The 22,179-nt window shown below is 36.7% G+C and overlaps 1 protein-coding gene across 1 annotated transcript in view; it reads left to right on the top strand.

Annotated features, from left to right (window-relative positions):
• ADGRG4 (adhesion G protein-coupled receptor G4) overlaps positions 1-22,179 on the top strand; it is a gene marked incomplete at both ends in the record, with an annotated part of 78,614 nt that overhangs the window by 26,457 nt on the left and 29,978 nt on the right. Inside the window, 8 exon segments of the mRNA XM_081126354.1 lie at positions 209-273; positions 1,272-1,311; positions 2,565-2,608; positions 4,539-4,702; positions 7,914-8,046; positions 10,141-10,259; positions 16,403-16,619; positions 17,528-17,690. Coding sequence (XP_080982480.1) covers positions 209-273; positions 1,272-1,311; positions 2,565-2,608; positions 4,539-4,702; positions 7,914-8,046; positions 10,141-10,259; positions 16,403-16,619; positions 17,528-17,690 — 945 coding nt within the window.

Here is a 22,179-nt window from a genome sequence, read left to right as displayed (position 1 = left end):
AGGCAGTTAGGGCTTCAACATATGAATTTGGGGCGGGGGGCACAATTAAACTCATAACAGTAGGTAAAAACCAAATGGAACAGATGGACATGTTGAACCAACTGAAATAATGAATGCAGCTTAATGATCACATCATCTCAGATAACTTTGCTCTCGGTTAAGATAGAGGAGTAGGACTACTAAAACAGATATGCTTTGTCTTTTACAGATGAATTCTATGTTTCAGAACAGTGAATTTGCTCTTGCTAATCTGGCTATTCAAATTAAAAGCAGGTATGTGAATGTCATCTGCTGTGGGTTGAAAGGCAGTTTGAGGGCATTGTGGCTTTGTTATTATCCAGGGGAGACTTCCTGTGTGTTTTTTTTTCTGAGATGTAGGAACTGCTGCATTTTGAGTTGTATCTTTCCTTCTGAGTGTAGGTTCTCTTTGGAATGAGAAATACATTTGTATTATTACTATAAAGTATAAAGCCAATGGGAGAACAAAACAGAAGAAAATAAGAAAAGGCAATAGTGGAATTGGACTCAGTTACCTCTAATGCCCCCTTTAGCTTTAAAATGCTATGATTCTGTGACTTGGGGAAAAAATCATGCCTTAAAAGATGAAACACTCAGAGTGACCAATGCAAGAGGATATATAAGGCCTTTTATTTTTGGACAGTGCACTTCCAGGAATTAGAAATTCCAAAGGGAACTTGAATTTTTTAAAGTGAGGAATGCTGACTAGTTCAAAACTTGCCTGGGGCACAAAATTGGAGAGCTGATTGTAGTGAAATTGGCAGGCACTGAGTAATATCAAGGAGAAGATAACCAAAGCAATTAGTCATCTGAGAAATATTTCCTCTGCTCTTGCATTGTGCATATACTAGTCCTCTGTTAAAGGAACATCTGGAACATCTTTTCAGATCAATATGTACAGATTTAGCAAAGGATCCTCTTGTATGAGTGTGCCTTGGTGTATTTACCCAAATACCTAGTAATGGACATTTCAGTTATTTCCACCCTTGTATATATATTTTTATAAATCCTTGCTGGTACTATTATGGGATAAATTCTTGAAAGTGGGTTTGCTGAGTCAAAGGCTTACTACCATTTTGTTACATGAATAATGACCAACCTCTTTTGAAGGATCTCCTTGGAGCCCTAGTATTATTTGAATTCCAAGCTGGGAGATTCTGTTTTACCTCAGAGTTGTCCTTCTCCTGAACTTGTGTCTTTATATATTTGGTACTTTATTTCATTTTTCTATAATTTTGATGCTTTTGATACAGAAACACTTCTAAGGAAGAAATAACCATGGACAGAACTTTTGTAAGTAATTTTTCAAAATGGATGTACTTGTAACCCATCTTATACCTGATTAGATGTAAGTAAATAGCTCTTCCACCCAAGTACATATTATTAATCAAAGCTCAACTGTGATCATTGAGGGTCAAAATACGTTACCTTCTTTGGAATCTGCACAAAAACCCATTAAGGAAACCATCCTCTGCTTTTCTGATCTATATATGTGGCAGTTTTTTTTGAGACATATTTTGTGGGCTATGGGAGTATGGAATGACTTTGGGATTGTAAATGGTAAATGGAAGTTCTAGATTGTGGACTTCTTGCAAAAAGCCTGGTTCTTCCAGGAGTGACACAGTTGTTTGCAAGGCTGGCATTCACATAATAAATTTCTCTTCTATTTGTATAGATTTGAAATCAGAGTGTGACAAAACTATCTCCCATCATCCTTGCCCCAATTCTCAGTACTTACTCCAGTGCTTCAAAGTTTTACAATGTTAGACCCTGAAAGGATTAATAAGCACACAGATTTTAAGCTATTTAAATGAGATAAATATTTTGACTATATGAAATGCAATCAATGCATTCCAAATTATCTGCCATCATTTAAAATACTTTCTATAAATAGCTGAATCAGAATTTTTTATTTAATACATGACAGATAACATAATATGACTAAACTTCCTCTCAAATAATAGGTGTAAAAGCCTATTGTGATAATGTGGTTCCCAGAGTCAGGCTCTTTGGGTTAAAATCCTTGTTCTTCTACTTCCTGTCTGTGAGACCTTGGGCAACATAATTAATCTCTCCCTGCCTCAGTTTCCCAATCTATGAAATGAGAATAACAATATTATCAGTCCTCACAGGGCTATTGGAAAGGTAGAATGGGATAATTTATGTAAAGTGCTTAGCAAAAGACATAGTAAATGCTTGGTATTACTATCACTATGTTAGGCTTCAGATCCAGAAAGCTTAGATTCTGCTCCCAGTTCTTTGACTCCTCAGTTATATGATATCAAGCAGATCATTTAACTTCTCTGAGACTTAGCTTCCTCATTTAGAAAATGGAGTGACAATCCTTGGATTGCCCACTCTCCAGAGTTAGTTTGAGAACTAAATGTATTGATGATTTGGAGGGTGATTTGAAGATGGCAGTGAGTTACATAAGAATAAAGTATAATTATGATTGTTGTTGTTAACAATAAGCCCTGTACTCAGTCGTGATGTTTGTTTAAAGATTTCAGTGACTATGTAATTTTCTTTTGCATTATTTGGAACAGAGAGAAGGGCAAGAGATGGCTACAATTTCCCATGTACTATACAGGTAGGAGCTGAGTTTATTCATAGCTGGTATATTTAGTTCTGATTTCCCTTCTATTTAATTCTGTATATGCAGCCTGTTGGTCAGAGTTGTCAGGAGACTGTATATGCAGTCTGTTGGTCAGAGTTGTCAGGAGATCAAAGTACCTGGTGATTATTTTACAGAGGCTGTAATTGGGCTATTGTCTTCATGAAATAAGTTGTTCTGGTTGGTCACAGCACAGCCTAGCAGCCTGCCTGCTGCCTCTTTGTAGTGAAGAGAAAAGGGACTCCAAAGTGGTCATAATTTGGGGATGGGGGAATAAAGTGTTTGTTGACATCAAAAATGTCCACAAAATACTGAGCAGTAAAATTGAAAAAGCAACATGGATGACATCCTTAGTCCTGTTCAGCCTCGTAGGCCAGCTCTTCGCAGAACCCTGGCTATTGCTGGGCTGCTTGATGCGACTCAAGAAGGTCAAAGAAGACTCATGGAAAAGCAATTGAAATGTTCAGGGTGCTAAGAATAGAGTCTGTTGCAGCAAGAGGAGAGATTTTAAAAAGAAGTGCTCTCTTTTGACTGGAATGATGACAGATGAGACAAGAGAGGCCCCAATTGAAATGTGTAAGATGAACAGGGTCTTCACCAAATATGAATAAGTGGAGGGGGAGGGATATCTTAAATTGGACGTAAAACCTTTGAGTAAACACAGGCACATCTAAATTTCAACAGCTGGTAGGAAACGTAAGAAATGTATTCTTCAAAAAGACTTATCTACAAATGGAAATGGAGAAAAGGTACAAGTAAGTTTGTGAATCTGAAGTGTGCTCTGTCATGGAGCAGTAGAGGAAAGTAGAATCTTTGAGGAACTCATTACAGAGGTTGAGGTCAAGGACAGCCCTATTCTTTCATAACATGTCTTTTAGTGGAAATAATATTTAGAAATGAAATATTAGGTCTTTGTGACCTTGGTTAAGGTTTAGTTTTCTCATCTGTAGAATGAGGATAATAATAGCACTACCTCATAAGGCTGTTGTGAGGATAACATGAATCAAAACATGTGGAGCAAGAACTCCATAAATGTTAGCTACTATCATTATCACATCACTATTATTCAAATAGGCCTTTTATAGAACACATCTCTGTAGACTAATTGAGCATGTGCCTATTTGCCTTATTGCAGTAATAATGGATAAATTGGAGACCAGAAGGATAAAAGGTTTTCTCTGAAGTAATAAATCCTGAGTACCTCATCTCCTCTATTAATTATTACAAACTTTTAGAGAAATAGTATGGCTAATCAATTTCAACATAATGAAAATGTTGCTGACAGTTCTTCTCCACCTCTATCATCTATCTATCTCTATCTCTATCTATCATCTATCTATTATCTATCTATCTATCTATCTATCTATCTATCTATCTATCTATCTATCTATCATCTATCTATCTATCATCTATCTATCTATCTATCTATCATCTATCTATCTATATCATCTATCTATCTATCTATCATCATCTATCTATCTATATCTATCTATCTATCATCTATCTATCATCTATCATCTATCTATCATCTATCTATATCATCATCATCTATCTATATCTATCATCTATCATATCTATCATCTATATCTATCTATCTATCTATCTATCATCTATCTATCTATCTATCTATCTATCTATCTATCTATCTATCATCTATCATCATCTATCATCTATCTATCTATCATCTTCTATCTATCTGTCTATCTATCATCATCTATATGAGAAAATTTATTAGACAATTTCAATATTCTGTCTTCTATAATTTCTTAAGATTTGCTACTTAATAGCTATAAAATATTTGATGTTTATGAACTACCATTAAGTCATTTATACAGAATTTCATCACCATAGGCCAAGCTGCACACTGCTGACATAATTGCAACATCTTTTTTGTTCTGCTTTCTAGCTGTGTTTGTCAGGTCGTCATAAAGGCCAGCTCTTCTTTAGCACCTGCCGAATTGATTAGCAGGATCAAAAGTAAGATACAAGGCAACTTCATGCGTGGAAACTTCACACAAGATCATGTGACATTATTAGTAAAGTCTGAACACGTTGCAGTGAAAAAACTAGGTAATTTGGGTGAGGGTATTTCCATATGAATTCACTTCCCTTATTATAAAGTTCATAATGCATACATAGTAAGAGATCCTGAATTCAGAGGGGAGACAAGTGGTCTTCATGTTCCTTTCCACATCCTTAGTGCCCCCTTGCCCTGACAACCTTTCCATCTCTATATCTATCTATATCTCTATCTATCATCTCTCTATCTATCTGTCTATCTCTATCTATCATCTATCTATCTATCTATCTATCTATCTATCTATCTATCTATCTATCTATCTATCTATCATCTATCTATCATCTATCTATCTATCTATCATCTATCTATCTATCTATCTATCTATCTATCTATCTATCTATCTATCTATCTATCATCTATCTATCATCTATGTATCATCTATCTATCTATCTATCTATCTATCTATCTATCTATCTATCATCTATCTATCTGTCTATCTATCTATCTATCTATCTATCATCTATCTATCTATCTATCTATCATCTATCTATCATCTATCTATCATCTATCTATCTATCATCTATCTATCTGTCTATCTATCTATCTATCTATCTATCTATCTATCATCTATCTATCTATCTATCTATCTATCTATCATCTATCTATCATCTATCTATCATCTATCTATCATCTATCTATCTATCTATCTATCTATCTATCTATCTATCTATCTATCTATCTATATCTATCTATCTATCTATCTATCTATCTATCATTTATCTATCTATCATCTATCATCTATCTATCTGTCTATCTATCTGTCTATCTATCATCTATCTGTCTATCTATCTATCTATCATCTATCTATCTATCTATCTATCTATCTATCTATCTATCTATCATCTATCTATCATCTATCTATCTATCTATCTATCTATCTATCTATCTATCTATCATCTATCTATCATCTATCATCTATCTATCTATCTATCTATCATCTATCTATCATCTATCTATCTATCATCTATCATCTATCTATATCTATCTATATCTATCTACCATCTATCTATCTATCTATCTATCTATCTATCTATCTATCTATCTATCTATCTATCATCTATCATCTATCATCTATCACCTATCTACCTATCATCTATCTATCATCTATCATCTATCTATCATCTATCATCTGTCGTCTATCTATCATCTATCTCTATCTATCTATCTATATCTATCTATCTATCTATCTATCTATCTATCTATCTATCTATCTATATCTATCTATCATCTATCTATCTATCATCTATCATCTATCTATCTATCATCTATCTCTATCATCTATCTATCTATCATCTATCTATCATCTATCATCTATCTATATCTATCTATCTAATCTATCTATATCTATCTATCTATCATCTATCTCTATCTATCTATCTATCTACCTATCTATCTATCTATCTATCTATCTATCATCTATCTATCTATCTATCTATCTATCATCTATCTATCTATCATCATCTATCTATCTATATCTATCTATCTATCATCTATCATCTATCTATCATCTATCATCTATCTACCATCTATCTATCTATCATCATCTATCTATCATCTATCATCATCTATCTATTTGAGAGTGAGCCAGAGGGGTTAACAGAGACTGTTACACACAATAGCTGCCCAATAGATACTTGCTAATTTATTAATTGATTTACCTAGCCTGTTCATCTTGGAAAGTGATCTGGAAACAGCCCAGAATTTCTCTCGTGGTCATTTTCTTTTTAGATTAGCAAGGCTTTAATGGTAAAAGAAAAAGACTATCAGGCCACTCCACCTTCTTCCCACTTATGCCAGCTTTCTTCCTTTCCCCCAGTAGACTGGGGTAAAAATATTGAGCTAACCCAAATAATACACATAAGCATTAGAATATACAATCCTTGGCAACAAACTAATAGGATGGCAGAGGGCAGGTTGCAATTGCTAATGAAAGTGAGATGGAAGGCAGAACAACTGAAGCCACAGGCAGAGCCACCATGCAAATGACACTAATGAATGTGTCCCAAGAATGAGCATAAGGCCCTTTCATCCTCACTCAGAGAGGAGATGGGGATGGCTGGGCAAGACTGGCTGGGCTACTTCTTGGACCACTCTATCAACACCTGAGGGAAAGATTTTCTGAATCAGGGTCGGAGACCCAGGGGATGGTCAGTAAAAACAGGGACCTTATCATATAACATAGTCCAGGTCATATCTCCCTTAAGGTGACAACACTTGGCAGCAAAACCTTTCCCTCAGCATCAACAAGCTTCTGTCTATATTAGTGATAACAGATACATTGAGTTTACTTAAACCAAATCTACCCCAAAGTCCATTAAGAAGCAAGGAGCCATCCAGGAACAGAAGTCAGTCTGTCATTGCACCTCACACTATTAACAGCAGATACCTCAGAAGGAGGGCACTTGGCAGGTGGGGACTTTTATTTTTACTCTACGCCTCTTTGTGTGGCTTCAGTTTTTTTTCAAGGCACATGCATCATTTTTAAAGACAAAAACAAAAAACCTGCCCTGTCGCCTGGCTGGCATGGCTCAATGGTTGGGCGTAGACACACGAACCAGGAGGTCACAGTTTGATTCCCAGTCAGGGTACATGCCTGGGTTTTGGCTCGATCCCCAGCAGGGGGAGTACAGGAGGTAGCTAATTAATGACTCTCATCATAGATGTTTCTATCTCTCTCTCACTCTCCCTTCCTCTCTCTGAAACAATAAAAACATTAAAAAAAAAAAATCACCTGCCCTGTGAACTGGTAGTTTTAATGAAAAGAACTAAATGTGAGGGTGTATGGGAGGCTTATTTTTTTTAAAGAAATATCCCATTTAATGCTATTTTCAGTGAAGCCTGCTTTATTTTTTAATTTTTAATTTTTTAAAAATATATCTTTATTGATTTCAGAGAGAGGAAAGGAGAGGGAGAGAGAGAGATAGAAACATTAATTATGAGAGAGCTATTGATCAAGCCCTCAATTGGGCCTGTGCCCTGACCGGGAACTGAACGCCGATTGCCTGGATCCTAGGTCGATGCTCAACCGCTGAGCCATACCCAGCCAGGCGAAGCCTGTTTAAATGGCTTGGTTAAAAGAAAAGTTTCCTCTGTTATTTGCTGATGTTTGTGCATGGGGTAATAATGATGGGTCATAATAGATATTCGTGATACTTTTAAGTGCCTCTTGCCCTTTAAAACGTGCATACATTTTCTCTGCAGAGCCAGGAAAGTGCAAAGCTGAAGAGACAACCTCTAAATACAAAGGGACATATAAGTGGTTCTTAACCAACCCTACTGATACAGCCCAAACTAGATGCATAAAAAATGAGGCTGCAAATGCTACTAGAATCTGGTATGTATTGGCCAAGTTCTAAATGCTGGTTCAGATACACAAAGATCTGCTAATTAAGGGCATGTTTCTGTGTCATTTGTCTGAGTATGCTCCTTCTCTCCCCCTCTACTACTAGTCTTTCTTTCCTTTCAGCCTACTTAAGAATACAATGCAACATAATAACATTCCAGAAAAAATTTCAGGATGACAAAAGAGAGAAAAAGTCACTCATAATCCCATCATCTGAACACAGCTGTTTTTAGGTTGTCATATTTTTTCATCTAGGCTTTCACTGCATTCCTTTAAGTTTTATGTAGTGATAATCAGTCTTCATATCAATAATGGAATTTGTGCTCTGGCTGGTGATGCTTAATGGTTAGAACATCTCCCCATTCACTGAAGGGTCTCAGGTTCGATTTCTAGTCAAGGGCATGCACCTGGGTTTCAGGTTTGATCCCTAGCCCTGGGCAGGGTGCATGCTGGAGGCAACCAATTGGTGTGTCTCTCTCCTCTCACATCGATGTTTCTCTCTCTCTCTCTCTCTCTCTCCCTCCCTCTCTCTCTCCCTCCCCTCCTTCCTCTCCTTCCACTCTCTAAAAATCAATGGAAAAAATATACTCAAGTGAAGATTAACAACAAAAAATAATAATGGAATTTACCTTTCATTCAACGGTTTATCAATATTTTCCATGTTTGACAGTCATCTTCTTAATGACCATTTTGAAAAACTGCCTCAGAAGCTAACTCATTGATGGGCCATAACAATTTACTAAGTCACTCTTCTATTGTAGATTTTATCATTTTCCTTCTTAAAGTCATCAGCCCCTCTTCTATTACTCTCTGATGTTAAGGGTTTCTGTCTTTAAGTTAAGTGGACACAACAGAAGGGCAGCCAGTTTTGACAGAAGCTCTAAAAGCTCTCTTTTGGAGGGCAACATCTTGAATCGTAGTCTACCTCTTACTCCCTACATCTAATCAGTCAGCAAATCATGCAGATTTTACAAAAACTCAAATGCAGAGCTCACATCTCGCCTTTCCTCTACAAGCACACAGCCACTACCCTAGTGCAGGCCCTTAATATATCTTGCCCACTATTAGAGCAGTTTCCTTGTCTTCTAACTGTCCATTACCCACCAGCTATACTCCATACTGCTGCCAGTGTGATTTTATTAAAGTATGGTTGCCATCATGCCACTTTCTCACTCTGGTTTCACATTGCCTCAAGAATTAAGTGCAAATCTCTAAACACAGTACTCTAGACCTGCAGGCTCCCTTCTTTAATGCATTCCAGTCAAAAAAGGCCATTTGCCAACTTAATTGTGCTTCCTCGTGTCTTTTTTTGCTTATGCTATTTGCTCTGTGGCTGCTGCTGCTGGTGGGGCTTTTTCCAACTCTGTTCTTTCAGCAACCAGGTTAGCTCAAAAGTTGCAAATATATTTTCCTTCCTTGGTGGTTTGATAGATTCAGTTTTGTTTATATCGCTGTTCTCCTATTTTGCCTATTAAATGTAGTTACATTTACAGTCTCAAACCAAGTTACAAGCTCCTCTAGGGATGAGACCCTACCCTGTTTGTCTTCGTCACCTGCTACCAGTCCTAGAACATAGTGGGTACTCAATAAATGTGTTAGTTGACTTGAAATGAACTGGTTTGAACTGGATGAAGCATAGTGGAGGGTAGATGATGGGGGTCAATGAGCTATAGAGGATGCTATACTAATTGCTTTGAGTAAATTAATATGCTGAGATAAAGACCACATTCTAACAGGAACAGGGGTAAGAAGGGAAAGTGAGGGTAAGGAGTCATTTCCAGAAGGGCAAAATCTCTGCCTTGACTCTTGGTTTGCTGGATATTGCCATGTCCCATCTCAGGCTCTCTTGCCTGTTTGTACTTCCTACCGGGTACCCTAGGTTCACTTCCTTCCCAAAAGCAAAGTTTTCTTCACTTTACAAACATGGGGCTCCCTCCTTTGCTATCTCAGCCAGGAGGCTGGGAGTGGGTAAAGAGGGGAGGCATGCCAAAGGTAAACCATGATCCTTCACCATTTGCTTTAAGACTATTCTGGCCTCATCTTCCACTGAGATAGTTTGTTGTTCCTCTCTCCTCTCTTTTTCAGCTCAATCAGTATGGATACTGGCAAATCTCAGTGGGAAAAACCAAAGTTTAAACAATGCCAATTGCTTCAAGAACTTCCTGATAAGATTGTGGATCTTGCTAATATTATTATCAGTGATGGTAAGACTGTTCTGTACACATTGAAGAAATAATGGAACCTCAGTTAGTTTACTTGACCTGAGACCAGAAAGAGTACAGGGAAACCTCATATAGGAAAATCTACCTCTCAGAAATCCAGTCTCAGAAACTAGGTAGTTAATGTTGGTGGCGGTGAGAGTGGGGCATGACAAGTTAAGACTATCAGTGTTTTTTGTTATATAATGTTTTTTATTTTTTAAAAATTGGTTAATTATTTTTTATTTTATTTTATTTCATTAAAAGTTTTAATAGATAATACTTCACATAGTTTAGTATTGAAAAAACCAAGAATATAGTCAAATATATCCTTCCTACTGCTGACCCCAACCATTCAGTTAATATCTACAGAGATATTTTATGCATCTATAAGGAAATTTATATATGTATATATATACATGTACATATTCATACACAATACATATACATATATGTATAGTTTCCCTCCCCTTTTATACACAAAGTGGAGCATGCATACATGCTGTTCTGCACCTTGCTTTTTTCTCTTAACAATATATTGAACAAATGATCATATTAGTATATGAAGAGCTTTCTCATTCTTATTTCCACTACATTGTATTATACTGCATGTATTTCTTCAACCTGTTTTCTATGAATGGGCATTTAAGTTGTTAATAACATTTTGTTTTTTAAAAACTGCTGTAATAGATATCATTCATATGTCATTTTGTGTAAATTGGCTATTCTTGAAGCACAAATTCCTGAAAGTAGAATTACTGGATCAATCATACATTTGATGGTGTTAAAATGCTCTCTGTAATAGTTGCACCAATTTATACTCCCACTTGCAAGGCATGAAAGTGCCTGCTTCAGAACCCTCTCATCAGCACAGCATGGCATCAGGCTTCTGTATCTTTTGTGATTTGATAAGCAGAAATTGATATCTCAATGTAGTTTAAAAATTTTTATAGAGATATTCACATATAATAAAATCCACCAATTTAATGTGTATAATTCCGTGGTTCTTAGTATATTCTCTAGATTGTGCAATCATTGCTATTAATTCCAGAACATTTTAATTACTCAAAAAGAAACTTCCATACACATTAGCAGTCATTCTTCATTTCCCTCTCCTTCCAGACCCTGGACACCTCTAATCAACTTTGTTTCTTGCTTAATTTTATTTTATTTTTTGTAGTAACAACATGTAACATAATCTACTCTTTTGATAAATTTTTAAGTGTATAATACATGACTATTGACTATAATAGGTACAATGTTGTACAACAGATCTCTAGAACTTATTCATTTTGCTTAACTGAAATTCATGCCTTTTGATTAGTAACTCCCTATTTCCTCTTCCCCCAGCCCCTGACAACTGCTATTCTACCCTGTGCTTCTGTGAGTTCAACTATTTTTTGGATTTCACATGTATGTGAGATTATGCAGTATCTGTCTTTCTGTGTCTGGCTTATTACACTTAGCATAATACCCTCAAGATCCATTCATGTTGTTGCAAATGGCAAGATTTCCTTCATTTTGTGGCTATATAATATTCCATTATATATAGGTCACATTTTCTTTATCCATTTATTTCTTTTTATTTTTAAATGTTTTTATTATTATTATTATTATTATTATTATTATTATTTTACAGAGAGAGGAAAGGAGAGGGAGAGAAAGAGAAATATCGATGTGAGAAAGAAACATCAATTGTTTGCCTCCTGTATGCACCCCAACTGGGGACTGAACCCCCAACCTGGGCATTTGCACTGACCAGAAATTGAACCACAACGTTTTGGTGAATGGGATGACGCTCCAACCAACTGAGCTTTACTGGGCAGGTGCAGATATCTCTTTAATATAGTGATTTCATTTCCTTTGGATATATACCCACAAGTGGGATTGCTGGATCATATGCTAGTCTATTTTTAATTTTTGAGGAACCTCCATATCCATACTGTTTTCCATAATGGCTGTACCAATTTACATTCCCACAAACAGTGTACAAGGGCTCCCTTTCCTCCATACCCTGGCCAGCGCTTATCTCTTGATTTCTAATAATAGCCATTCTGACAGTAATGAAGTGATATCTCATAGTAGTTTTGATTTGCATATCCCTGATGATTACTGATGTTGAGCACCTTGCCATGTATCTGTTGGCCTTTTGTATGTCTTCTTCTGAAAAATGTCTGTTCAAGTCCTTAACCCATTTTTAATCAGTTATTTGTTTTTGTTTCTGCTATTGAGTTTTAGGAATTCTTTGTATATTTTGGAGATTAACTCATTATCAGATATATGGTTTGCAAATATTTTATTCCATTATGTAGGTTGACTTTCCACTCTGTTGATTGTTTTTTTATGCTGTCCCAGTTGTTTTTGTTTTTGTTGTTGCCTGTGCTTTTTGTCACTTATAATAAAGATCATGAAGCTTTTCCCTTATGTTTTCTTTAAGGAGTTTTAGAGTTTCAGGTCTTACATTTAAGTCTTAAATCCATTTCGAATTGATTTTTGTGTATGGTGTAATATAAGGGTCAATATCATTGTTTTGCATGTGGATATCCAGCTTTCCCAACACCATTTGTTGAAGAGACTATCCTTTCCCCATTGTGTATTTTTGGCACCCTTGTTGGAGAACAGTTGATGGTATATGTGTGGATTTATTTCTGAACTCTCTATTCTGTTTCATTGTTCTATATGTCTGTGTTTATACCAGTATCACACTGTTTTGACTACTCTAGCTTTGTAATATATTTTGATACCAAGAAGTGTGATGACTTTGTTCTACTTTTGTGAAATCTAGTTCCCCTGAAGTGTATATCCTCTGATGCTACTCCTTAGAAGATGCAGCCTTCAGCATGTACACATTTTCCCTGACCACCGGGGATGACTGTGGCTCTAGCTGGGCTCTCTCTGAGCATCTCTTTCTTTTTCTCCTCCTTAAGCTTCTGATTGGTCTGCCTCTATTGATATCACATACATCTGTTAGCGTCCTAATTGCTAGTTTATTGCTCTGTTGTTTTTGACATGACCTTGCACCATAAATTGCTCCATGGTCTGATCCAATCAAAGTTTGTCTCCTTGGCAGGGGTAGAGGGTTGTCCGTCTTTGAGACTCCTTCCTACCCTCCTCTGTGCAATATATTTATCCTATGGATAAAGAGCTTGGGGGGGAGATGGAGATGGTGTATGTGCCATTCATCAGATGCTTCAGCAGGCTCCTCCCTATGGAGCAGGAGCTGTGTGTGTATTTGGGAGGAAGGAGGACTTATTCCTGGCACTCAGCTGCTATCACTGCCCAGTATGGATTGTCTACAGTCCAGATTCAGAAAGATGGGAACTGCCAGTTTTCACTGGCTGTCAAATCCACTCAGAATAGCTCTTATACCCCAGGGACCTGGGGGAGATGGTGACTGCTACTTGGCTGCCTAGCCCAATGGAAAAATTCCTCCACAAGGCAGAGCTGTGGGAGATGGGTGCAGTTCTAGCGCAAATGCCATGGCCTCCCACTGTGTTTATCAAGTTTCAGTAGATTTTGTTGAACATGTGCATCTCAATCTGTTGTAATATCTCCCATCAATCTCAAGAAACTTTGAGTGATTATCTTTGATCATTTTGACCAGTGTAATGGGCCATCTTGGACTTCCAGCCCAGTCTAGCCTTCAGATGACTCCAGTTCCAGCTGCCATCTGACTGCAAATGCATAAGAGACACCAAGCAAAAACTGCTCAAATGAGGCCAGTCAAAACACAGAAACATGAGGGATAATAATAAATTGTTGTTTTAAGTTGTTGCATTTTGGAGTGGAACATACAGCAGTCAGAACTAGAATGCTGGCTCATGGGAATTGTTCAATAAATAACAGACAATATTATTGTTTTGATTGTTGCAATTATTGTCAGAGTAATTGTAGCCATTTTAAGCAATAGAGATATATTTATTCAAAAACAATTAAAGGAGGATTCCTTTTATTGCTTTTGCTTGGGGACTTAGAATTTTTACATGAGTGTAATTTGTCCTGAAATTTTACTTAAAAATTATGTAACTCTAAATGAAAAGTCTAGAATTACTTTCTACAATATAGTTGGTCTCCTAGGGGCCTGTTGTTTACTTTCATTCTGCCACAGCAGGAAATGCATGAAGTGAAGTCACACCACTGAAGCCAAAGAATAATGACTGCAGGTAGGCAGCTCTGGCTATCTCATTTACAACAAAGCCTGAACAATTTAATTACAGCAGCAAAAAGATCTATGGGTGAATACTCTGTATTTTTCTTCCATCCCTAGTCTTGTTTTCTCAGGTTCTTTAGCAGATCAGAAGATAGGTGTAACAAGGACAAAATATTAATTTAGAAGTAATTAGTACATGTTCAATGTCCACTCTTCCTTTCACCTCCTCAGAGAGAACTCTGCCCACTCAGTTCTGATGTAGCCATTGTTGGGCAGAGTGAAGTGATGGTTAAGAGCAGGGGAGGGGTTGAAATTGAGAGGATCTCAGTTAAGATTCCTTAATTTACAATGACAATGAGAGAGAGAGAAAGAGCTATTTGAGAGAGGAGAGAGAGAGAGAAAGAGAGAGAATGATGTTTATGCTTTATTATTTTGTTTTTCTAAACAGACTTGGTCATTTATAACATAACCTGGGTATGTTCTCTCTGGAATTTTTCTCAACAGATTGTATTTTTCAATTATTTTCTATTATATTTTAGTTACTCTACTTGAATGTGAGTGATTTAAGCTAAGAGGGTACCACAAGGGAGCTCAGCTTTACATGGGTTATATTGAACTAAAATCTAATTTGTGTTGCATTTGTTTAACAAAGCTCTTAACTTTAAAAGTGGGCAATGATTCAAACAGAAACTATTTTTAAAAGACATTTATAAGACAATTAAGGACATTTGAGCACTGAGTGGATATTTGATGATTTTGAGTATTATTGGTAACCTTTTAAAGATATGATACAGGTATTGTGGTTATGATAAGCAAAGGTCCTTTGTTTTAGAGATGCATACTGAAGTCTTTATGGATGACATGATATGCTGTCTAGAATTTGCTTTAAAATAATCTGGGGTTGGAGGAAGGTGGCTGGGAGTGTAGCTAAAATCAGATTAGCTCTTCATTGACACTCGTTGATGTAAGGTGATTCATGAGGTACATGGGGATTCATTAGACTATTCTTTCTACTTTTGTGCATGTTTGAAAATTTCCATAACAAAAAGTGAAGAAAAAGTGGATGAGTTAATATCTATTGTTCTTACTCTTTTTTTTAAAAAAAATATATCTTTATTGATCTCAGAGAGAGGAAAGGAGAGGGAAAGAGAGAGATAGAAACATCAATGATGAGAGAGTTATTGATCGGCTGTCTCCTGCACACCCCTGACTGGGGATCGAGCCCACAAACCGGGCATGTGCCCTGACTGGGAATCAAACCCCAATCACCTGGATCCTAGGTCGATGCTCAACCACTGAGCCAGCCGGGCTATTGTTCTTACTCTTTAGAAAAAATATAAATTAAGTTTCTTTTTATTTTTATGTCGTTCATATTTGCTTTTTTTCTGTGGGCTGCTGGTTCTTGACAGAAAAACAATCACCACTCTTGATTATGAAAACATGGACTGTTTGCTAATATTTGAATAAAGGTGGGATCTACTTAACTCAATCCAATACTCAAAAGTCTTAACTTGCCCTGGCTGGTGTGGCTCAGTTGATTGGGCATTGTCCGGTGTACAGAAAGGTTGCTGGTTTGATTCCCGGTCAGGGCACATGCCCCGGTTGTGGGCTTGGTTCCCGGTAGGAGGCATGCAGGGGACAGCCGATAGATTTCTCTCTCTCACATCTACATTTCTCTCTCCCTTCCTCTCTCTCTAAAAATCAATAAGTAATCTATTAAAAAGTCTTAAATTAATTCGAATCTAATTGCAAGATAATTCTTCAGTGACAAAAAGGTTTCTTTGATGTATTTAAAATAGGATTTAATGGATAAAAGCTTGACTTATGTGTTACTTTCTGAGACTCCATCTATTGTAGAAATTGAGGTCCATTGTTTTCCTTCTGTAGACTTTGTTATGTTGTATTTCCATTTCACTGCCTTTACTTTTTAAAGGGAAGGAAGTAGACTAGTATGGCCCAAAACTAATGCAGATTTTACATTTCTATTTTGTTTCTCTAGAGAATGCAGATGATGTTGCCAAGCACATTTTAAATTTGATAAATGAATCCCCCTCTCTGGATGAAGAAGAAACAAAGATTATTGTTTCTAAATTATCTGATATTTCACAATGTGATGAGATAAGTATGAACCTAACCAAGGTTATATTACAAATAATTGATGCTGTTTTGGGAAAACAAAACAATTCAGTATCTGATCTACATGAAGTAAGCAATGAGTAAGTACTAATACTTTGGTAGCACAAATTGTTTCATGAAATTTAAAATATTTGTTATTAATTCCTTCACATACAGTATCTGCAAATTTTAAAGGTCAGGTAGCTATGCATTGAAAGCTCAGTTGTGAAATAATGCATTTAAATTTTAACTGAACCTTGCCTCCTACAAGTCCCCTACCAAGGATTGAGCCTGAAACCCGGGCATGTGCCTTGACCAGAAATCTAACTGACAACCTTTTGGTGCACAGGAGGATGCTCAACAAACTAAGCCACACCAGCCAAGGCTGTACATAATTTCTGAATCTCTTATATATTCCTGGAATCCATCTACTTCTCTCTGTCTTTACCACCACTATGCAGTCCTAGGCTCATTTCTCTCAGCTGGCTTTCTACAGTAACCTGCAAATTGGTCTCCCTGTTCTGCTCTTGCCTTTCTATGGTCTATTTTCTACATACCAGCCAGAATGATCTTTTAATGTATATATCATATCATGTCATTATCTTGCTTTTAAAACCACTCAGTGGCTTTCTGTTACATGTAGTATAAAGTCCAAATTTCTTGGCCCATGAGACCCTGCAGGATCTGGATTTACATACAACAGTTTTATTTAATATTTGAGACAATCTTTTGAGATGAGTGCTAGTATTACCTCTGACTTTGCAGGTGAGGAAATGGAAGCTCAGTGAGGTTATTTTATTGACCACATAATTAGAAATTAGAGGAGCTAAGATTTAGACCTCAGTCTGTCTGACTCCAAAGCCAGTGCTCTTATCTAATAATTCCTAAACAAAATAAAGATAGTGATTAAAACTCAAAGAAAAGTCTCACGTTGAGGAAATCTTGAAAGGAGGTGAGTTTTTACATCAAAAAGGCAGGCATGCTCTTCTCTACCTGTGGTACCTTGCAGAATTCTGAGGATAATCAACCGTGCTGGTCATAAGATGGATTTTTTTGGGAAGACAGCAAATCTGACAGTGGCCAGCCTGGCTTTAGCTGTCCTGAGGTTGGACCGCACATTTGAAGGCATGGTCTTCAGCATTCGCTCCTATAAAGAAGGTACAGACACTGAGGTGAGTGCAGTTCAGGGAACTGAGAGCCAATCAGCCAAGCATTGTTCCAACTCTTCATTCATTTACTCCTTGGGAGGGAGAGGGGATACTTTTTGTCAGGTTTTAATCTTCAGGGGACCTTATGAAAATACAAATATTGCAAGGGAGATTCATATATAACCCTCAGTAGGCTAACACCTTGGATGGGATGGCATCCATGGGATTTGCAATGATACACCTTTGGTCCCGTGTCCCGAAATCACCTCTAATGCCAGTTTATCATTTGGTACCATTTATGGAGCACTTATTATATGTCGAGCATTGTGTTACTGTCTCCTTTTTACAGATAAGGAAACAGGGAAGTTAAGTAACTTCCCGATGGACTCACAACCTAATGGCTGAGCTGAGAGTCAATCTTATGTCTGGCTGGCTTTAAAGTCTGGGCCCTTTCCATCACACCATATTACTTCAGACTTTGGCAAGCCATAGGCTGCCAAAACCCATTCAAAACAATTTGAGAGAGCATCATTTTTTAAACTTATAGTTTAAAAAGTAAAGTATAAAATTTACATATGGGGAAATGCACAAATTCTAAGTATACACTCTCTGAATTTTGACAAATGTGTCATCTGTGTAACTTAAACCCCTATCATGATATAGAACATTACTATCACGCCTAAAAGTCCCCTCATGCCTCTTCCCAGTCAATTCTTGAAACTACTACCTGCATTGGCAACCACTATTCCAATATTTTTTGCACTATAATTTTTTCTTTTAAAATATGCTTTTATTGATTTTAGAGAGAGGAAGGGAAAGGGACAGAGATATAGGAACATCAGTGGTGAGAGAGAATCATTGATCGGTTACCTCCTGCACCCCCCCCCCCCACTGGGGATCAAGCCCACAACCCAGGGAATGTGCCCTGACCAGGAATCGAACCATGACCTCCTGGATCATAGGTTGAGGCTTAACCACTGAGCCACACCAGCCAGGCACCACTATAGTTTTGCCTCTTCTAGAACTTTATATAAATGGAATCATATAATATGTACTGTTTTGGGGGGGTTCCATTCTTAAAAAATTATATTTTAATTATAGTTCACATTCAATATTATTTTGTATTAGTCTCAGGTGTTCAGCATAGTGGCTAGACAATCATATACTTTACAAAATGTCTTCCTATATTTCAAGTACCCATCTGGCACTGTGCATAGTTATTACAATTAATATGTACTGTCATGTATAAGGCTTCTTTCATGTAGCATAATGCTCTTTTTGTTGTTTTTGAGATTCATTCTTTTGTTTCTGAAATTTATTCTTTTTTATTGCTGAATAATATTCTATTGTATGGATATACCACAGATTGTGTGACTGTTCTCCTGTTGATGGGCAATTGGATTGTTTCCAGTTTTGGCTATTATGAGTAATGCTGCATTGAACATTTATGCAAAAGTCTTTATGTGGACATATGTTTTCATATATCTTGAATAAATACCTAGAAATGGAATTACTGGCTCATAAGATGTATGTTTAAATTTGTAAGAACCTATCATACTGTTTTCTAAAGTCGTCACTGATATGAAGTGATTTTTCATTTTTGTATTGGCCATTTGTACATCTTCTTTGGTGAAGTATCTCTTGAAATACTTTGCCCGTAGCCCATGGACACAGACAATAGTGTGGTGAAGGCCTGGGATGGGTTGGAAGCTGGGTGGAGGTGGGCAAAGAGGGGGAAATGGGGGACATCTGTAATACTGTCAACAATAAAAAAAAATCTTTTGCCCATTTTTAACTTGGATTGTTTACCTTTTTTATTATTGAGTTTTAAGCATTTTTTACATATTCTGGATAAAAGCCATTTATCATATATATTTTTAAATTTATCTTTCTCATATGTGGAATCTAATGAACAAAATAAACTGGTGAACAAAATAGATTCAGAGACATAGAAGCATGGGACAGACTGATGAATCTCAGGGGGAAGGCGGGGTTCGGGGAGGTCAGGAGAGATATCAGATATATATTTTGAGAATATTTTCTCTTTGGCTTCTCTGTTTATTTCCTCAGTGATGTCTTTTGATGAACATAAGTTTTAATTTTGATGTGGTATAATTTATCATTTTTTTCTTTTATGAATAACAATATATGACTCGTCAAGGAAATCTTTGCCTACTAGCAGGTCATGAAGATATTCTCCTATACTTTTCTTTAAAAGTTCTATGGTTTTAACTTTTATGTTTAGGACTATAATTCTAATTAATTGAATTACATTTTATGTAAGATGCGGTATAAGGTTTAGAGTTCATTTTGTTCAGTATAAGTATCTAGTTATTCCAGCACCATTTATTGAAGACTTTTCTTTCCCGTTGGCTTGTTTTGGCATCTTTAAAAAAATCAAATACTTTTGTAAATGTTGGTCTATTTCTTCACCATTGTCTCTCTCCTCTCCTCTTGGGACTCCAAATACATGTATGTAAGATTTTTGATGCTGGCCCACAGGTTCCTAAAACTCTGTTCACGTTTTTAATCATTTTACTATCTATTCTTCTGATAGCATCATTTCTATTGATTTATCTTCAAGTTCATTGACCTCTGTCATCTTCATGTTACTAGTGAACACTTCCAGTGCAATTTAAAAAATTTAAATACTGTATTTTCAATTCTAGACTTTCCTTTTTTTTGCTTCTGTTTCTGTGCTGTTTCTTCCTCTTTTTGCATTAATTGCAAGCATATTTTATTTTAAATACCTGAGCATAGTTATACTAGCTTCCTTAAAATTCTTGTCTGCTATTTCTAACATCTGAGTCATCTCAAAGTTGATCTCCGTTGATTGTCTTTTCCTTGAAAATGGATCACATTTGTTTTTTCTTCACATATCGAGTAATATTGGATTATGTTTTGCATATTGTGAGTGCTATGTTGTGGAAACTCTGTATTCTAGTATATTCCTCTGAAGACTTTTGATTTTGTTATACCAATTAACTTGGTTGGAATCAAACTGTAGATTCCATTTATTTTATTTTATTTTTAATTTTTATGGATTTCAGAGGGAGGAAGGGAGAAGGAAAGAGAGAGGCAGAAACATCAATGATGAGAGAGTCATTGATCGGCTGCCTCCCGCACGCCCTGATTGGGGATCGAGCCTGCAACCTGGGCATGTGCCCTGACCGGGAATCCAATGGCAACCTCCTGGGTCCTAGGTCAATGCTTAACTGCTGAGCCATGCCTGGCCGGGCTAGATTCCATTTCTTGGAAGGAAGCTCAATCTCAGTAATCCTTACTTGAAGTCTGTTTTGTACATATGTGGTTCAGAGATCAGGTAGACTTTATACTCAGAATTTTGGCTCCCCCTTTTCTGGCTCTCTGTTCTCCAGGATTTGTCACTGACTTTCCAGTGGCTGTGGTTGTCTGGACCCTTTTTTATGGTTCTTCATGCCAGAAAGAGTGCAGATTTTCTATTGGAATTTTAAGCATCTTTCATAGTATTAGTTTCAGCCTGCCATGAGACTAAAGCTGTAAAAACTGTTAACTCACCTTGTGATGTTACCTTTTCCCAAATGTCTACTGTTCTTCAAAATCTGCCTGCTTTAGTTCATTTTCCAGTGCCTTGAAGTCATGGTTATTTTGTATAGTTGTTATATACAGGAGTGTCAAATCCATTAGGAGCAATTCAGGCATACAGGAAGCAGATGTTGACTTCCCATTGCATTTTGGTTACATATGGGGTATTCTATTATAGACTTTGATGGAGAAACAAGCCAACCAATCCCCATCACATTCTTGGTACCAAACTGCTTACATGTTGAAGCTAAATTATAACTTCTCCATGGTACTTGATTGCCCTGGCAGACTTCATCTGTGCCAGGAGAAGAGCTATATGGCTTTTAGGATCACAAATCATTCTTAGAAATATTATAAATTTTCATCTCCCCATAGTGTGCCCAGTTAGATAACAGTTTCTTGAGGCAGCATGGATAATGGAGAAAATGTGGGACAAAATCACACATATCTTTGTAAAATTATGTCCCAACTATGTGACCCTGGACAAGTCACTTCACCTCTCTGAGCCCCCATTTCCTGATAGCATAATACAACATACTTTTCAGAATTGATAGAGTGATTCAATGAGAGAATGCATGTAAGAGTGCCCATATACTTTGTTTTGTCTGGGAGAATCCACATTTACAACTGTGGTCCTAATGTAATTATTGGTAAAGCCCCCTTTCACTGTCAAAAATGCTCCAGTACTTATCAAATATTATTATCAGTCAAAGCAACAAATTCTTCTGGTAGTGAGCCTCTAGAAGAATTCCTAAGACCAAACACTTCACTTCCCTGTCTCAATTAACAAAAGCATTGCTTAATAAACTATGGGGAAGTGCTTAATGCCATTGTACTGGTTTTTTTTTCCTGTGTTTTTCCCCCTCTTAGAACTATATGGAAGAAGACTGGCCTTTATTTCTGAGAATTGTGGCATATCATTTAATTTTTCATTCCTCTTTCCACCTTT

The sequence above is a fragment of the Miniopterus schreibersii genome, assembly GCF_964146895.1.
Source record: "Miniopterus schreibersii genome assembly, chromosome: X".
Taxonomy (NCBI): Eukaryota; Metazoa; Chordata; class Mammalia; order Chiroptera; family Miniopteridae; genus Miniopterus; species Miniopterus schreibersii.
This window is presented reverse-complemented; position numbering and strand designations above follow the sequence as displayed.